This window comes from Gopherus flavomarginatus, chromosome 2 (genome assembly GCF_025201925.1).
Source record: "Gopherus flavomarginatus isolate rGopFla2 chromosome 2, rGopFla2.mat.asm, whole genome shotgun sequence".
In the NCBI taxonomy this organism is placed as follows: domain Eukaryota; kingdom Metazoa; phylum Chordata; order Testudines; family Testudinidae; genus Gopherus; species Gopherus flavomarginatus.
In genome coordinates this window covers 298,795,196-298,813,543 of record NC_066618.1, presented here as the reverse complement: position 1 = coordinate 298,813,543, position 18,348 = coordinate 298,795,196, and the positions used below count along the sequence as shown (strand labels likewise).

The 18,348-nt window shown below is 46.5% G+C and overlaps 1 protein-coding gene and 1 long non-coding RNA gene across 2 annotated transcripts in view; one reads left to right on the top strand and one right to left on the bottom strand.

Annotated features, from left to right (window-relative positions):
* The window catches only part of LOC127045083 (1-phosphatidylinositol 4,5-bisphosphate phosphodiesterase gamma-1-like), an 85,854-nt gene extending 75,321 nt beyond the window's left edge, over positions 1 to 10,533 (bottom strand). Inside the window, exon 1 of the mRNA XM_050940595.1 lies at positions 9,049 to 10,533. Coding sequence (XP_050796552.1) covers positions 9,049 to 9,268 — 220 coding nt within the window. The 5' untranslated portion in view covers positions 9,269 to 10,533. The remainder of the gene's footprint in view (positions 1 to 9,048) is intronic.
* LOC127045456 (uncharacterized) lies at positions 7,929 to 9,135 on the top strand. Its single transcript, XR_007772730.1, has 3 exons — positions 7,929 to 8,039; positions 8,520 to 8,604; positions 9,070 to 9,135. It is a non-coding gene; the product is annotated as an uncharacterized LOC127045456 (long non-coding RNA).
* Positions 10,534 to 18,348: the final 7,815 nt, after the last annotated feature.

Genomic DNA, 18,348 nt, shown 5'->3' with positions numbered 1-18,348 from the left:
GCAGCGAGTCAGGAGAACCGTTGTGAAATAAGCGTGATGGGGAGATGTGGAGCCCTAATCCCTTCCTCTGTCACAGTAGGCTGAGGACAGCCCTGCTTTATTTGCAGTTGCATGCATGGCTCTAAGGCATGGAGCTGGGACTAAACGCAGCAAGTTTTCTACCCAGTTGTTCCAATTCCCCTTTGATAAACTAAAAATGATCTGGATTATACAGATTCACTTGGCTGACGATTTACGACTGTTTCACCTGCTTTGGAATGGGAGACCTAAGCACACGGCTCAGTGGCCTGACAAGGTGTGTGCTTAGATAGATAAATCGTGCTGATTCCCTGAGCTCCTCTGCCAAAACTTGATGCTGTAACTTCCTCATAACAGCAGACACTCCCAATGTCTCTCAGCAGCAGGGCGGGACTATTTTTCTGCTGCTGATGGTGAGGAAATCACATCAAGGTCTTAAAAAACGGTACCAAATCAGAAAGGGCACTGCCTCTCTACACTGTCATCACCATCTGTGGCCCCATAAATTCATGAAACCTCCTCGTTAGCCTCCTCCTGGGGCTGGCCAAGTCGGCTGTCCATCATACCAGGAGAAGGAAGCTGGATGACTGTGTGGCCTATTTCCAGTCCCTTGCTAGGGTGACCAGATGTCCCGATTTTATAGGGACAGTCCTGATATTTGGGGCTTTGTCTTATGTAGACACCTATTACCCCCCACCCCCTGTCCCGATTTTTCACACTTATTGTTTGGTCGCCCTATCCATTGTACAGCCACGCATCAGAGCAGAATTTCTCTGGGTGGCGTCTGCTGACTCCCTAGATGCCTCTGAAGAGCAGTGGGCGCTGTCTGGGGTTCTCTGATTGGTGTCCCACTCTGGATCCCTCATTATTACCCTCTGAGCCCACTCTTGCCCCTGTTTTTTAATCTGTTGTCCCCTGCCATTACTTGTGGCCTAGCAAAGGGGGAGGGCCATTAGCTATAGGTAGGTTTAGGCCCGCCATCCCCCTGGTTTCCACAATAACACTGATACCAATAATTCCTGTAAAATAGGACCTGAGCTATAAGCAAAATCAGTAGAAGTTCCACTGCCCATAGGGCAGTTACCTATTGTGTATGCAGGAAATAACATGCAGTTCTTTCATCTCAAGATCAAGTGCTCTGCAAACATTCCTTCAGATGAGCAGCTGCCCCGGGATTGCCATCTCTCTTAAAAGTGGTGAGATCGTCTCTTTTCTCCTGGGGTCACTGATTTCCTCAACACCCCCCCAGTTTTGTGAACTAGTCACATGACAATTTAGTGACTGTTTGGAAATTTGAATTGAAATTGAAACATTAATACACACTTTAAAAGCATGTGTATGATAAAATACGTGTATCTGAAAAAGTGTAATAGATTTGAAAAGTCGGAACATAGACTAGCTTCCTTATACAGCTGTTGTTTTTTATGACAATGTCAGCGCATTCATTCTGGTGATGTTGGCCAACCTAATCATTTCAAATGATGATTTGTAAGCAAAGTCTCAATGAGCTCTCCCTGACAGCTAGTGATGAGCTGGGGCTGCGGGGAAAGGCTTCAGGACCAGATTGTATTTACATTCACACCTAATCTACCAGCAAGCAGAGCTGTGTTGCCCAAGTGATAGATTTTGGCTGGGGTTGGGTTATAGATCACTTCAATGTGGGGGTGGGGTTGGGAATGAAATGTTGTTGTTCTTATTGTATGAGTAAAGGGCAGTAGAACTGTACTTAGGCTGTGCTGATTGAGGGCATCAAGAGAGGGTGGGGACCTGTCCCTCTCCACTGTTTAAAGACAGAGCTGAATAGCTCCGCAGATAATCTTTTGTTCTGTTAAGTGATCACCGCAGCTGAAATCACTGATCATCAGGTCTAAGTCCTTAGTCCTGCTGTGAGGACAGTGTTTCTGTGGAAGGGCTTGGTTACACTCGAAACTCCAAAGCGCTGCCGTGGGAGCGCTCCTGCGGCAGCGATTTGAAGTGTGAGTGTGGTCGCAGCGCCAGTGCTGGGAGAGAGCTCTCCCAGCGCTGCAGGTACTCCACCTTCCCAAGGAGATTAGCTTGCAGCGCTGGGAACCGCGCTCCCAGCGCTGGGGCACTGTTTACACTGGCGCTTTACAGTGCTGTAACTTGCTGCGCTCAGGGGGGTGTTTTTTTCACACCCCTGAGCGAGAAAGTTGCAGCGCTGTAAAGCGCCAGTGTAGCCAAGGCCGAAGAGACGGCCCAGACTGCACTAGCAGCGAGGTTCCCTCACTGAGAGTTCAGCTGAAATCACTGAGAGCTGGTGACACCTCAAGAGACCAACTCGCAGAGGTCACAGTGGCAGGTGGCAGCAGAAGGTGACTGTGCAGGGCCATTGGCAACAGAGTGATGGAGTGAACGGTGGCACAACGAACAGCCGTGGCCAGAGCAAACAGTGAGCAGCTGGAGGAACGAGCAAGGTGCCTTCTTGCCCCCAACCTGGGAGGTGTACTCATGTGAAAGCACCTCTGAAATCTGAGTCTCCACTGATCAAGGACAAGTGGGGTGCAGTGCAGGGAAAAGTGAGGGGCACGTTAAATAAACATTTGTTTGTTGGATTATATTTTAGTGACTTTGCTCCAGAATGCTAGATTTGTGACAGGGAATGGAAACTTATATAAATATGTTTCCTAGTAGGCCAAGATTTTTAAAATGCATTATTTGCCAGGGTTGTTATCTTACATCATTGCTATCTTGAGAGGTCATTATGTTGGGGAGTTTCTGTACTAAACATTTTTATTATTATAATTAATGTTTACATAAGAATGGTCATACTGGGTCAGACCAATGGTCCATGTAGCCCAGTATCCTGTCTTCTGACAGTGGTCAAGGCCAGGTGCTTCAGAGGGAATGAACAGAACAGATAATCATCAAGTGATCCATCCCCTGTTGCCCATTCCCAGCTTCTGGCAAACAGGCTAGGGACACTCAAAGCATGGTGTTTCATCCCTTCACATCCTGGCTAATAGCCACTGATGGACCTATTCTCCAGGAATTTATCTAGTTCTTTTTTTAATCCTGTTATAGTTTTGGTCTTCACAGCATCCCCTTGCAAAGAGTTCCATGGCTTGACTTTATGTTGTGTGAAGAAGTACTTCCTTTTGTTTTTTTAAAACCTGCTGCCTGTTAATTTTATTGGGTGACTGCTAGTTCTTGTGTTATGTGAAGAATTAAATAACATTTCCTTATTCACTTTCTTCACACCTGTCATAAACAGATGGTTACGGGTTAATGCCTCTTTTACCTGTAAAAGGTTAAAAAGTTCACCAAGCCTAGCTAACACCTGACCAGAGGAACCAACGAGGGAACAAGATGTTTCAAAAGGAAGGATAGAAGATTTTCCTTTGTCTAGAGTTTCAGTTTTCAGCCAGAGTGAAAAAGATCAAGGAACCAGCCTCTTATCAGAGTAGCAAGTTTTAGAAAGGAATAAATAGGTTTATGTTTATTTCTTTGTAACCTGTCTTATGCAATTAGAGGTAGAATCAAATTGGGTATTTGGGTATTTTTTTGTGTAACTAAATTTGTGCCCGGGGAACATCCTCTGCGTTTTGAATCTGTTGTCCATGAGAGTAGCTGGTATGCTAATCTCTCCCAGAGGGTTTTCTTTTACCTTTCTTTTCTTTAATTAAAAGCCTTTTTCTTAATACCTGATTGATTTTTCCTTGTTTTTAGATCCAAGGGGATTGGATCTGGACTCACCAGGGATTGGTGGGGGAAAGGAGGGGGGATTGTTAATTTCTCCTTGCTTTAAGATCCAAGGGGTTTTGGATCTGTGTTCACCAGGGAATTGGTGAAGTCCCTCAAAACTACCCAAGGAAAAAAGCAGTGCCTGGGGGATGGCGGCAGCAATACCAGATCTAAGCTGGTAATAAAGCTTAGAAGTGTCCATGCTGGTCCCCACATCTGTACCCTAAAGTTCAGAGTGGGGAAGGAACTTTGACAACACCAGTCAAGATTTTATAGACTTCTATCATAACCCCGCTTAGTCATCCCTTTCCTAAGCTGAAAATTCCCAGTCATTTTAATTTCTCCTCCTGTTTCATACCCTTAATCATTTTAGTTGCCCATCTGTGTACCTTTTCCAATTCCAATATATCTTTTTTGGGGTGGGGTGACCAGATCTGCACGCAGTATTCACAGTGTGCACATACCATGGATTTATATGGAGGCGATATGATATTTTCTGTCTTATTATCTATCCCTTTCTTAATGATTCTCAACATCCTGGTCGCTTTTTTGACTGCTGCTGCACATTGAGTGGATGTTTTCAGAGAACTATCCACAATGACTCCAAGATCTTTCCTGACTGTTAACAACTAATTCAGGCTCCATCATTTTGTACATATAGTTGAGATTGTTTTCCAATGTGCATTACTTTGCATTTATCAACACTGAATTTCATCTGCCATTTTGTCGCCCAGCCACGCAGTTTTGTGAGATCCCTTTGTAACTCTTCGCAGTCTGCCTGGAACTTAACTATCTTGAATAGTTTTGTATCATCTGCAAATTTTGACATCTCACTGTTTACCCATTTTTCCAGATCATTTATGAACATGTTGAACAGTACTGGTCCCAGCACCGACCCCTCAGGGATACCACTATTTCTCTCTCTCCATTCTGAATACTGATAATTTATTCCTACCCTTTGTTTCCCATTTTATAACCGGTTACTGATCCATGAGAGGACTTCCCTCTTATCCCACGATGGCTTACTTTTCAAAAGACAATTTAAATTAAATACATTTTTTAAAAAAAAATCATATTTTTTTTAGAAATCTAGACCTGTTATGTGTTTTGGTGTAACTTGCATTATCCTTATGTTAAATTTGCATTATCCTAACAAAACATTTACTTTATTCATATCTCTTTTATATATCTCATTGGCCCTGACACCTCCCTCCCCCCCGTAAATTCGAACACTCCCTCCCCCCAATTTCAATTACTGCGGAAACCATTGCCTGGGGTTATCTCATGGGAATTTCACATCTCTCAGCATCACTTTAGGGGCCAATGACAGGTCATCATGTAAGAGGAATTTGTTACTATGATCAAGATGCCAGCTGTCCCTGTGAGATGGGTTCTACTGGCCCCATTGTATAGATGGGAACATTGAGGCACAGAAAGGATAAGTGACTTGCCCATCGGTCACACGTGAGTCACTGGCAATGCTGGGAATTGAATCTGGGAAGCCTGACTCTGTCCTCTCCTCTAATCACCAGACAACACTGCCCACATACAAGCAAGCAAACAGGGAAGAATCTTTACTGTGCACAAACAGACAGTAATCCCATTCTCCGAGTGGTAAGGGGACGCATATGTTTGTTTGAACAGAAGCGATAGGAGGAGGTTACCAGCTACCAATTCAGAGAAGGGTACTGGAAATTTAATTTTCACCCACGTTTTCGAAGTAAAGTTGCCTAGGTCTGGTGCCTGCTCATGGTCCAGGTCACAGCAGTGGGATATTGGAAGTTTGTGGTTAATCAGTTCCACGTGGTGAAACCTGTGCTATGAAGGGACTTTCCAAATGCTTGTCAGAACAGCAAAGGGTCACTTACGACACTGATGCTATTGCTTCAGTTGCCAAAAACAGGGGCTCTAGAGCAATCTGCTGCTGCCCATGCTACAAATCACCACTTCAGTGCTAGAATATAGCCATGCTACCACCAGCTGGCCAAGCAGATGCAAGAGTTTCTCTTTGGTACTTCTTTCCTGAAATCTCACCTGCATGGCAATCGAGAGAAGGCTGTTCGGAAGCCTGATATGCAGACTGTGTGATCAAGTGACTAGTGTGGAGGGCTGGGATTCCAGGGAACCCGGGTTTGATTCTGGACTCTGCCACTGACTCGCTGTGTGACCTTGGCTGAGTCTCTCATGCTCTGTGTGTAGTGGGGCTAACGCTATTGACTCACCTCCCAGGAGGGCCACCAGGTTCTGCTGCAAAGTACTCTGAGACCCTAAAAAGGAAGACACTCTTAGGCAATGTCTACACTTATGGCAGCATGCAGAGTACCTATACTGCACACCCCCAAAGAATGGGTGTCAATAGCTGTGTGGACAGTGAGGCACCATTTAGACAAGTAAAGACATGCCAGAACCTTAGTGTATATACCCTACATGGCTCTCTACATCCCCACACAGCACCATTGCAGTGAAAGGCTCTGGCAGCAGGGAAAGGCTCTGGTGGGGGAAGACAGTGGGGAAAAGCTCCAGCATACGCTACACACTGCAACAAGTGTAGACAAGGTTTTAATGACAGGCCAAGAATTATTCTGGAAAATCAAATGGAGCAGGCTGTGGTTCTTTCATGGCCTTGGAAGTCCCCACTCACCCTCTTGCTCCCCATTTCAAAATCATTGGTTTTAGTGATGCCAATTTCTTCCACATCTCCACAGCTGGAGGTAGGGAATCGACTTGTATAAGACACTGAGGGTGCCATTCTGTGGGATAAAACCCATGAACAAAGCAGGGTTCATAGACTGATTGGAAACAAGGCAGGACAGATTCAAAAATTGAGATCGAGCCATTCCTTGTCGTCCACTTCCAACTTCTGGCAAACAAAGGCTAGAAGTTCCCATTGACTTTATTTAGGATTGTAGGTTTTCAGCATCTCTGAAAGTGAGACTCTTGGGGGGAAATTTTGGCTCCACTGAAGTCAAGAGCAAAACTCCCCTTGATTTCAGTGGGGCCAGAATTTCACTCTACATGTCGCAAGTTGGTCTCCCAAAATTATTGGACACTTTGGAAAGTTAAGGCCCAAGTCTTTCTGTACCTGTTTTGTCATTAATAAACTTGGGTTATTATTATTTACATACCACTTATGGCTGGTTTATAGGTGGATTAATTAGTGTTTGCACAGCACTTTGATCTGTTAAATGTTGCATCATTTTGCAAATATCCAATTTGACCATTAGAGCACATCTCTGCGGTCAAAAATCACCATAAAAGGGAATCCATATTTATCATCTCTCAGTGAGTCCAGAACAAATTCTATACATTTCCAAGTAAAAAAATATTTTTCTATCTACTGCCCTTGGGATCTGAGAGTCAAGCAGGGTTCTTTTTGGTTCATGCATCATCAGCCGTGATAATGACTCTTCAGGCTAAATTTAGTCCTCACACCTGTGTAATTTCACTGTTTTCAAATTATGCCTTCAGTTCGACCTGTGCAACCCCATTGAGGGCAATAGAGTTGTAAAGATATAGGTAAATTAAGGCAGGACATGAAAGCAACGAAGATGCACAGTTGACCCTGCAAGTGGAACATAAATAATCCTGTTGACAATGCACGACTCCCGCTCCCTCTCCCAGAGCTGTGTTGGGTCTAAGGACTGATAGGAGTAAAAGTAGTAAACACTTATTTTTGTCACTAAAGCAAGAAGCTCTGACTTTGATATACCCAGGGGGAGCAGATCTGCTGAGTAAGAAGGAATCATTCTTCCACAACCACTTTTCAGAGGATAAGTGCACTTTAAAGGGACTCGATACCCAGTGGGGCTTTCCATGTGGAGGGTTAATGTTATATCCATTACCATGTGCCGGTTTCCTGGGTAAAATCATGGCTGGCTGCAACCACTTCTCAAGAATAAGGGATGGGATTGGCCATTTAAAGCATGACAGAGGGAAAATACCTGCCTCTTCTGCTGCTGATGAATTAGACCTTAAGTAAGCAACACACAGGAGGCAGATGAACAAGTATTATCTTCTGAACTCTGCACAAGCCACACAATTCCCCTTAGTAGTAACATGCGCTACGAGAGTGAATCCGCCCATGCTGAGCTGAGAGTCCCCCCCCACCCCCCGCCAAAAGATGAGAGGGCAAGCAGAGTGGAAGGGACTAGAAAGAAGAGGGGTGGGTTAAAGCACAGGGAAGGGCATAAATGAGGCAAAGCAGGAAAACACCACCCGCTCACCCCTGTCAATTCCATTATCTTCAGTGGAACTGCAGCAGTGACGCCAAGGGCAATCAGAAAGGAGGGGACAGAGTGGCTGCATGTGCTCTGCAGGCTGTAAGTATGCAGCTGCCAAGGGAGAGGATGGGGATTGTGATGGTTGAGTGAGACGAGGGAACTTATTAAAAATTAAATGGCAGGCAGATGAAAAGAGGAGCCCAGCCCCTTCACGCAGTCATCCTGCTCAGGCACAATGTGCTAAACATGGCCGGGCTAGGTCACGGCTTGAGTGGAGAACCTCCAAGGAGAAAACTCAGGCCACTGCAGGCAGTGGCGTGTTGCTGGTGAAGTGGCGCTCTTCCCCAGTGCAGAGCCAGTGCCCCGAGGTGGTCCTAGAAGACAGAGTGCTGCTGCAGGAACCCTCTTTAGGATGCTATGTAAACAAAGGTCACGGCCATTCGTGATTATTAATGATCTCCTGGTGCTTTTTGTCAGGGAGGGAGTGTTAACCCTAGTGTCCTGGCCACGTCCCTACTCAAGTAACTACATGCTCCTGACCTAAATCCCCCTGCACTTACATGCTGCATTCTTCTTCAGTGACTGTTGCAGCGGAACAGATGCCACATTCCGCTCCAGAGGTTGCTGCTTCTCTGCGGCTAGCGAAACAATCCCTGGGCAAATGGTTGGTACCGCCAGTAAAGTTCGTACCATTGCTTAGAATAAATGTGCTATGACCGATCATTTAGCCGCCATCACCACAGCGATTGATAAAACATAACATGTAAATAGCACTTTTCAAAGAGCTTTACAAATGTTAACCAGCGAACCCTCACAAAAGCCACCATCCCCATTTTACAGGCTAAGATCTAGAGACTTGCCCATGGCCATGCAGCAAGTCACTGGCAGAGCCCAGCCAGAGCTAGATTAGGAGAGTTCGTAGGTTCTCAGTCCACTAGGCCAGGCTGCCTCCCCACAGAGATTTACAAGCCAGTGCATTCAGCTTTGATTTTCCTGGGATCTTGGACCAAGCTGCACCAAGCCCAGCATCCCTAGTGAGAGGCATTTGACAGTCAGCTTTAGAGACAGACATTTTCTTGGTTCACGCCACGATGCGGAATATACTCACTGTCTCCTTCCACTTTCTCAGGCGTCCGGCTCCAAATGATCTGCCTGGTCTCCAGCTTCACCTGAAACGTCCTCCTCTCTGGCCTCTGGGACTTTTTTTGGTAGAACAAGGTCAGCACGGTCCCAATTTCCAAACTCCTGAGGATCCTCCCCATGTCCCCAACCTCCATCCTGGAGTCCTCCAAAAACCCATTGACACTGTTCAGCCTGGACACTGACATCTTTACTGCATGGCCATCGCCTGAAGGAATCACAGAGCAGGATCTGTGTCATTCATGAAAGGAACGAGCCTTTGGGAAATGAAGCCAAGCCCCTCAGAAACAAAATCTATCCTCTTATTTTCAATTCCTTTCCCTCAAATCACCCGAGACAAGTGCTCCCTTTGCTGCAGTGGCTACTGGTGCTGGCTTCCACTCTGATGCACCACATATGCTGCAAAGAGCCAGGACTCTCCTCGGAGCTGTGGAAAGAGGAAGGGGGTGGGATTGAAGGATCCTGCAACCTTCTCTCTCTGCAACCCAGGAATGAGGCTTCCCTGCTATAATACAGCTGCAGCTGCAGCTGCAGCAGTGAAAGATCAGGCAGGCAGGAAAGCTTGGTGGCTGCTTTTCAAATCAGAGCTATAAAAAATAATCCAACCAGGGCAGGTCCAGGAGCCTGAAATTACAGCAGCCCCTTTACACACACAAAATCCATACAATCCATGCGTGGAAGCTGGAGCTGTTGGTGCTGCAGGGTGGCATGGAGGGACAGCCCCCTGTAGAGCTCTGCGAGGCTGGGTTTTACTGTCAGTAGGGGAAGAGATGGAGGAAAGAAGCCCAGAGGGTGCAAAGTAAAAAAACTATCCAGCCAGATTCAGAGAATTCCCCCTCAGCAAGCAAAGAGCAACCTCCTCCAAACTGGGGATGGGGAGGGTGGAGTGGAGGAGGGATAAGCGATCTCCCGATGGCTTTTCCTGCAGATCCTGGGGAGGAATAAAGAGGAGTTGGTCCAGCAGATTTCTGGCAGGGAATCTGGAGGATGCGGGGTTCCCCCTGCTCCAGCAGATCACAGTCAGGGAGCCCGCCTGCAGATGCTGGCAAGGGAGTATTGGTGTGAATTCCTGGGGGCTGCTGCTCTGCTTCTGCTTGGGGTTCAAGATGACAAGGGGAGGTTCTCCCCCCTTTTCTCTCTCTCCCTCTCGCTGCTGATTAATTTCAGGCTGCTGAAATGGACGCCCAGAGGAAACTGCAATCACACATGGCCGGAAAGAGATCAGAAAGGAATTTAAAAAAAAAAAAATTGCAGGATCTTGGAGAAAGAAAAATAGAAGGAGAGAAAGAAAAGATGGAGGAGAGTGACATCTAGAGGCAGAAAGCACTTGCTTCCCTCTGGAGGGATAGGGAAGGAAGAATAGGCTGGGAAGCAGCATGGGACATGCTGCTGTTCACATGCTTCGTACATCTGGAGAGGCTGACTTTTGCTTTTGGAGATGAGTGCTTTTGAAGGCTGGGGGGGGGAGGCTCTGCCACTTTTGGGAAAGGCTATTTTCAACATGTTTTTACACTTCTTCCATATTCCAGTTATTGAATATGAGTCTATCATTGGTATCTTATCTATTTAAACATTATTAAAATAGTAACAAACTATATAATTACATGATCATGAATTACAGTATATTAAAATCATTGCACTCACCCACAAGCTGTCTTCACTAACGTCTCAGTTTAAAGACATCACGTCTCTCTGTAGCTTTCTGGATGAAACTGTCAGCAAACTTATTCACATCTAGTTCCCTGGTATGGCCTTGAGGCACGTTAAGGACAGGCACATTACTCAGTTGCATCTGTCCCATTGATGACCGGAGATCATTTTTAAGTCTTCTGAGGCTGGAGAATGAGCGATCCACAGTGCAGGATGGTAGAGGTACAGTGAGAAGGATTCTTATAAATTTGCAGTATTCTTGAAGCACAGTGCACAAATGTTCATTCCCCGCAGTTTTTAAGAACAACACTGGAGACTGTTACATTTTTCTCTACACCTCTGTCCAAGAACATGTCACGCTGTCGTTTCCTTTGCCTGGTTTTTCTTTTGTGTTTTGTTTGCTCTTGCTGGTATCAAAACTAATGGTAGCCGTTTCAGTGGTCAGATTGCCCACTGTTGCGGCAGATTATCCTGTATTTGCTGAAGCACGCTGCGTTCCTGAAGGTTTACCACTGTTGATTTTGAACACAAATGTATCCATTTCAACCTGGCGCTACCCACTACCATTCCCTAAGTGTAAATCACGATATACTAGTTAGGAGGAACCACGTGTCCCGTCTTGGCTGGGACAGTCCCTTTTTTACACCCTGTCCCAGCCGTCCCAGTAAGGTGCAAGCCCTAGTGGGGCATGGAGGAACATGCAGCGGCGGGAGGCGAGGGGCAACTCCAGCCCTGCGTGGGAGGGAGGGTTCTGGAGAGCAGCTCAGGCCAGCCCAGCCTCGCATGGGTGGGAGGCAGGGGGTCTTGGGCTGGTCATGTGTGCAGGGAGTAGAGGGTGGCCTCGGGCTGGCCCTGCGTATAGCGGGGGTAAGGGGAGGTCTTGGGCTGGTCCCACATGATGGGAGAAGAGAGGGTCTCAGGCTGGTCACACGCAGGAGTGGGGAAAGGAGGGCTCAGGCCGGTCCTGTGCCGGGGGGGCCTTCAGGTCAGCTCCACGCAAGGGCAGGCAGCAGAGCAGAGGACCTCAGGCTGGCCCTGTGCATGAGAGAGGAGAGGGGAGCCTCAGGGGGTTGCCCTAATACTAGTCTGATAATTCTGCCTTCCAGTTTCACTGTAAGTGCTCCTGCCATTGTAAAACGTCGGTTTACGGCAAAGTAACTTCCAGCCGACATCTTATTACGTAAAAAAAAAAACCATTTTGGCTTGTGGATGCTGAGTCCCCTCTATTTTTTTTCAGTGGGTGCTTGAGCCCCGGAGCACCCGGGGGCTCAGTGCCTATGGGATGGATGGAGGATGACATTTGTGGGGCATTATAGGGGGAACCTGATGGACTTTGACTACAAAGACAAGACACAATGAATTTGCAATAACATTTGCACCGGTACCATGGAAATACAGGCAAGGCATTTCAGTGGTGCTGGCTGTGTTGCGCACGGTGTAGTAGATTAATCAAGGCTCAGGGTATGTAGTCTCCTATAGAAGTGTCTTTTTATTAGTATTTCAGTCTAAAGAAAGAAATAGTAAAACGGGGGCTGCTTGGAGAGGCAGGGAAGTGAAGTGGGGGGTGAGAGACAGGGAGGAAACGGCATCCAAACTGGAGGAACCCTGGAACAAGGTTTATCATCCTGGAGGGAGCTGCCAAGTGTTGCCCTCACATCACCTGACTCCCCTCACCTCAGCGCACTGAGAGCAGTGGTGGGTGAGAAGGTGCAGTAGGAGGTTCTCTCCCACAACCCCTCAGAGTTGGAAGGGGCCAGAGGCAGCTGGAGGTTTTAGGGGCGCTGAGGTGGAAAGAGGTGAAAGGGATACAGAGGAGAACAAGGTGTTGATAGGATCTGGTGGGTGAGATGGTTATAGGAGGAAGAAGGAGCATGGGGAGGGCTGGTGGAGGTGAATCTGGATGGTAGTGCTGGGGAATGACACTGCCCAGAGCAGCCTCCCACATTCTCTTCTCCAAGTGTAGGGAGGAGAAGAAGAGGCACCATTGGCTGCATGTGCTCCATGTGCTGCAGCTGGGAGCTGACTCTGGTCGGGAAACCCCGCAGCCCTTGGATGTGCATCGCGAAACCTGTATTCTGTGCAGGCCGGGCCTCCCTATTACGGATCAGGACTTGCCAAGATAAATGGTAGAACTCTCAGCTTTAACGATCACTGGCTCTTTAACGACTTAAATGGTCAGAGCTGCAGACTTACCTCTAATCCAAAAGATGGCCCTTCCTGGAGCACAGCACTCTCTGGGAGGTGGTCATTCAGTACTGACTCACCGTGAGGATTTCCACCAACCTCACTTCTCCATGCAGCACCTTGGGTTTTCTGTGGCGACCCCTCCTCCAAGTACTGACTGGGTTTTCCCTGATTAACGTGCACAGCAACACTGAGAAGAAAGGGAGGAAGCAGAGAGAAGAAGGCAGGAATGAATTTAGGAAACCTGGAAAGCCTCTTATCCCTAATTAAAGGGCACTTAGGCTATGTTGCTGTAAGGTCTCCTGTGTAGACGCTCTTTGCCGGCGGGACAGAGCTCTCCTGCTGGCATAATTAAAGCACCTCCAATGAGTGGTGTTAGCTATGTCGGCAGGAGCGGCTGTCCAGTCGACGTAGTGCTGTCCACACCAGGAGTGTGTGTTTTTTTCACACCCTGACCAACAAAAGTTTTAGTGTAGACATAGCCTTAATATCAAGCAGCTCAGTAGAAAAGACCCCTCTGTGCAAAGCAGCTGATTGGTCTGAACATAGCAGCTATGGTCCTGGGAGATAAAACACTTCACAAGAATTCTTCTCTGTCCCAGGTTGAATGCTGCATTGTGGTTGCTGCTATCACCCGTCACTCATATTTAACATCTACATTAATGAGCTGGAAGAAAAAGTCAAAAGCATGTTAATGAAATTCTTGGATGATACCAAATGAGGAGGAGTTGCAAACACCAGTGAGGACAGAAGCTGGGACTGAAGGACAGTCATAACCTTTGGGACACCCAGAGCATGGGATTACATCCCTGACCACCTTGGCTAATAGCCAATGATGGACCTATCCTCCAAGAACTTATCTAATTGTTTTTTGAACCCACTTACACTTTTGGCCTTCACAATATCCCCTGGCAATGAGCTCCACAGGTTGTCTGTGCATTGTGTGAAGAAGTACTTCCTTCTGTTTGTTTTAAACCTGCTGCCTATTAATTTCATTGGGTGACCCCTAGTTCTTGTGTTATGTGAAAGGGTAAACAATGCTTCTTTATTCACTTTCTCCACACCATTTATGATTATATAGCCCTCTGTCACATCCCCCCTTAGTCATCTCTTTTCCAAGCTGAACAGTCCCAGTCTTTTTAATCTCTCTTCATATGGATACTGTTTCATACCCTTAATTATTTTTATTGCCTTTCTCTGTACCTTTTCCATTTCTAATATATCTTTTTTGCGATGGGGCAACCAGAACTGCCTGCAGTATTCAAGGTGTAGATGTACCATGAATTTATATAGTGACATTATGATATTTTATGTCTTATTACCTATCGCTTTCTTAATTGTTCCTAACTTTCTCTTAGCTTTTTTGACTGCCCCTGCACATTGATCAGATGTGTTCAGAGAACTATCAACAATTATTTCATTTAGACCTCATTATTTTGTATGTCTAGTTGGGATTATGTTTTCCAATGTGCATTACTTTGCATTTATCATCATGGGATTGCATTTGCAATTTTGTTGACCACTCAGTTTTGTGAGATCTCTTTGCAACTCTTCGCAGTCTGCTTCAGACTAGACTATCTTGAGTAATTTTGTATCATCTACAAACTTTGTCAGCTCACTGTTTATCTCTTTCTCCAAATCCTTTATGAATATGTTGAACAGCACTAGACGCGATATATTGATCCCCGAACACGCTCCCCATCGACTCCGAAACTCCACCGGAGCAAGCGGTGGCAGCGGAGTCAGCGGGGGAGCCGTGGACATCGATCCCATGCAGTGAGGACAGGAGGTAAGTCGGAAAAAGATACTTCGACTTCAGCTATGGTATTCCCATAGCTGAAGTTGCATATCTCACATCAACACCCACCCCCATTGTAGACCAGGCCTTTATCAATTTCTATTCTCTCCTCTTTACTAGGATATAGAGTATCTCCTTTTATAAATCCTCCCCTAAGAGATGTGTCTGTCTGAACTATGTGCTCCACAGCACCAGTCAGCTTTCTCCCAGCCCTTAGTTTAAAATCTCCACTACTACCTTTTTCATTTTACATGCCAGCAATCTGGTTCTGTTTTGGTTTAGGTGGAGCCCATCCTTCCTGGATAGCAGGGGTCGGCAACTGGCAGCACGCAAGCCAATTTTTTCTGCTGCCAGCCGGGGTCCCGGCCGCCGGCCCCACTCAGCCCCCTGCCACCATTTATTGATATTTCTAATAATTGAATCCCTCATTACTATTACTTGTCTCTTCCTACTGACAGGGGTTCCCTCCCCCGGAGAGGCATTCTCAGTGTGAGAGGATACCATCCATCATGTAATGAAGCAGTAAGACAAGTTCCTCTCTAAACAGTTCAGCTGATACCACAACTGGATTATAGCTTTAGTTTCTGGGTACCTTGTTACTGGAAAGCTATTGACAAAATGCAGCGAATATGGAAGAAAAAAAAAATGATCAGAGGTCGGGGGAGACGGATTTGTAAGGATGGACTAAAGACCTGATCTTTCAAGGCACTGTGCACAGTCCTGCAAGGTTCTGATTAGTAGCATGCACTAGATGTAAGTAACATACCCAGCCTCAGCACCACTAACTAAACAATAGCACAGAGTGCTCTTCCACAATGGCTAACAGGACTTGCACTTTCCCCTGTCTGATGGGGATGTGTCCACTATGTAACAATAACCCACCAGCAAACCAGGTTCATGGGGGGTAATGTCTTAATTGTGAGCAAGCATCGTCATCGCTTTTTAAGTGACTTTGCTGATAGTGGAAAGTACTAGACTGAATGCCCTGGAGTCTGACATTCTCTGTTTGTTACCCCAAGAGCTTGTCACAGGTAATGGAGAAAGAAGGGAGACTTCAATAGGCACTAGTGTGGTCTTTCTGTTCTAACTCCAAGATACAGAAACCTCCACCATCGCCCCTCAATCTTCCCCATACACTGCCCCTTGCAACAAATAGGCCTCTCTTTACTGATGTGCTCAGCAAAGGTGTGAATGTGTGTGGGTTTCAATTCCTCCCCTCTACTTTACCTCTTTTTGGGCCCCATTTTCAAAGGCGTCTCCACTCTCCCATCAGCCTAGGACAGACACTCCCTGGCTCCTTTCCCCTGGCACCTCTTCTTGTGACTTTGCAGGAGTTGGCTATCCCAGGCGCCCCTGCATGTTCTTCACACTTGCAATGCCCACTTTAAGAGAACATTAGGCCACATTTGGCCTCTGGTTTGGGGTACGTTGGGTTTTGGGAGTCCTCTTGAGACACCCCACACCTCACTTGGAGATGTATTGAGCACCCAGAAGTGTACTTAAAGTCAATGGGAGCTTTGGGTGTTCAGCACCTCTGCAAATCAGGGTCCAGGTGTCTCAAGTTGCTCATCCCAAAACTGAGACACCCAAAATCAGTGACCACCTTTGAAAATTGAGGCTCTGGACCGCTCCTTGCAGTCATTAACAATGAAACTTGTTCTGACGGTCTGACCCTCAGATAATCAGTGGCCCTTGAGAACATATCCCTGGGCATTGTCATGGTAACCCTGTTCACTGTGACCTGCTCCTGGCTCTAGAACCCTGGCATGACTCCATCCCATCCCAGCTGATTCCTGCAGCTGCTTTACTGCAAAGGGGCCGATGAGCTGGCTGGGGCTGCCCCTGGTGGGATTCATGTTTCAGAGGGACGATTCAGCACACATTCAGCATTGGATGCTCCTATTCACAGCTAGACAAAGTTTGTCATTTAATTTTTAATGGCAATGAGCCTATTCTGAGCCACAGGGTGCCCCCAAAGTAGCCATTGATGGTCTTATGGATGTGACCTCCCCTTCGGAGAACATACTGAAGAGGTGAGGGAAGAATATTATCATGAGTAACTTTGGGTAAGTGCACTGAGTCCTGGCCCATGACGGGTTAACTTTGGGAACATGACCTAGAAATTGCCCCTATTGACTTTATGAGGAATTGAGGGAAATAATTATATTTTAAAAACTCCAAAAGGGTAGCACTGAAAAAAAAGGGCAGAAATCCAGATAATGAAATACATCTCAGCCCCCTCCCTCCATCTCCCCAGCTTAGGCCAGTTAACATTAAGATAGGACAATATGCCATAGAATGTCTAGGATAGAGAGCCCCTTGAGGGTGGGAAGGACCCAGTGGTATCCAGTAAGTCTTTTCCATCTCAGATTTAGACATTATTGGCACAGTGAGCAGAGATTCTATATGAGCTCATCTCCTTGCTCACCTTTCTCAGAGGTGTAAGTGGTGGGATAACAAGGACTGGGAACATGTCAGAGAAAATCAGGGAACATGACAAGGACAGTTCCCTGGTAATCAGGAGGGAAAGAGAGAGGCTGAATTCTCCAACCAGTAGCTGAAGGGCTGGGCTGTTTCATCAGCTCATCCCATGTTCTTTTCAACGGTTGGTTTGGTTTTAACCTGGGAGCCCTCACACCTGAGGAAAAAGCCTGGTGAATAAAACTCGTAGCGAACTCTTGTTATTGGACCTGCTGGCCCACTGGCTTACAGCCATCTAAGCAACTGTTTGGGTGTGTGGACAGTGAGGGAAATAAGATGTTAGAACTGAGATATTAGTTGGGCCTAGTGGGAAAGTGGGAGGTGGAATTAAGACATTAGCTCGTGTGTGTGTGTGTGTGTGTGTGTGTGTGTGTGTGTGTGTGTGTGTGTGTGTGTGTGTGTGTGTGTGTGTGTGTGTGTGTGTGTGTGTGTGTGTGTGTGTGTGTGTGTGTGTGTGTGAGAGAGAGAGAGAGAGAGAGAGAGACCGCTGATGTCAACTGGATGGAACCACACTACTCACATGTGTGTCATAGGCCTTATTCTGCTAACAGCTAATGGGGGTTCTCCTTTAGCTCCAGTGGAGAGGTGCTGTGCCTTTGAAGCAAGAGGGTCTGAACGGTAGCACTGCTGTTTCAGTGAAGCTGTGAATGGCCACCAGATGCGACAGAGTGACAGCCAGGATGTCCTACATTGGCAGGTTGTTACAAGATATTCTGTCCAATGGATGCATTGGCTAGCAGCAGCCAGCCATCCCCACACAGGGAGGAGGAGCATTGGTCTGGGTGCTGTGGGTGGCTGTCAGGTCATTTTGGTGGGCAAAAGGGCTATTTCTTAGGTACTCTAGATAGAAAAGGAAAGTTATTATTAATTATATTATTAATTATTATTATTATTATTATATTTAAATGTACTGGGTTCTTTCCAAGGATCTAGAAAGGCAGTTCCTGCTCCAAAGAACTCATAAATTTTTTTTAGACAGACAGATGGGGAGCTGCAGTACCATGGAGCACTCATTATTTATTGTCTGTATTGTAGTAGTGTTTACAGGCTTCAGTCAGTATCAGGGGCCCATTTTGTCACGTGCTGTACAAACACAAAATAAGAGAGAGTCCTTGCTACAAATTTAAACAGAGAGCTTAAGAGCCATGAGGGGCA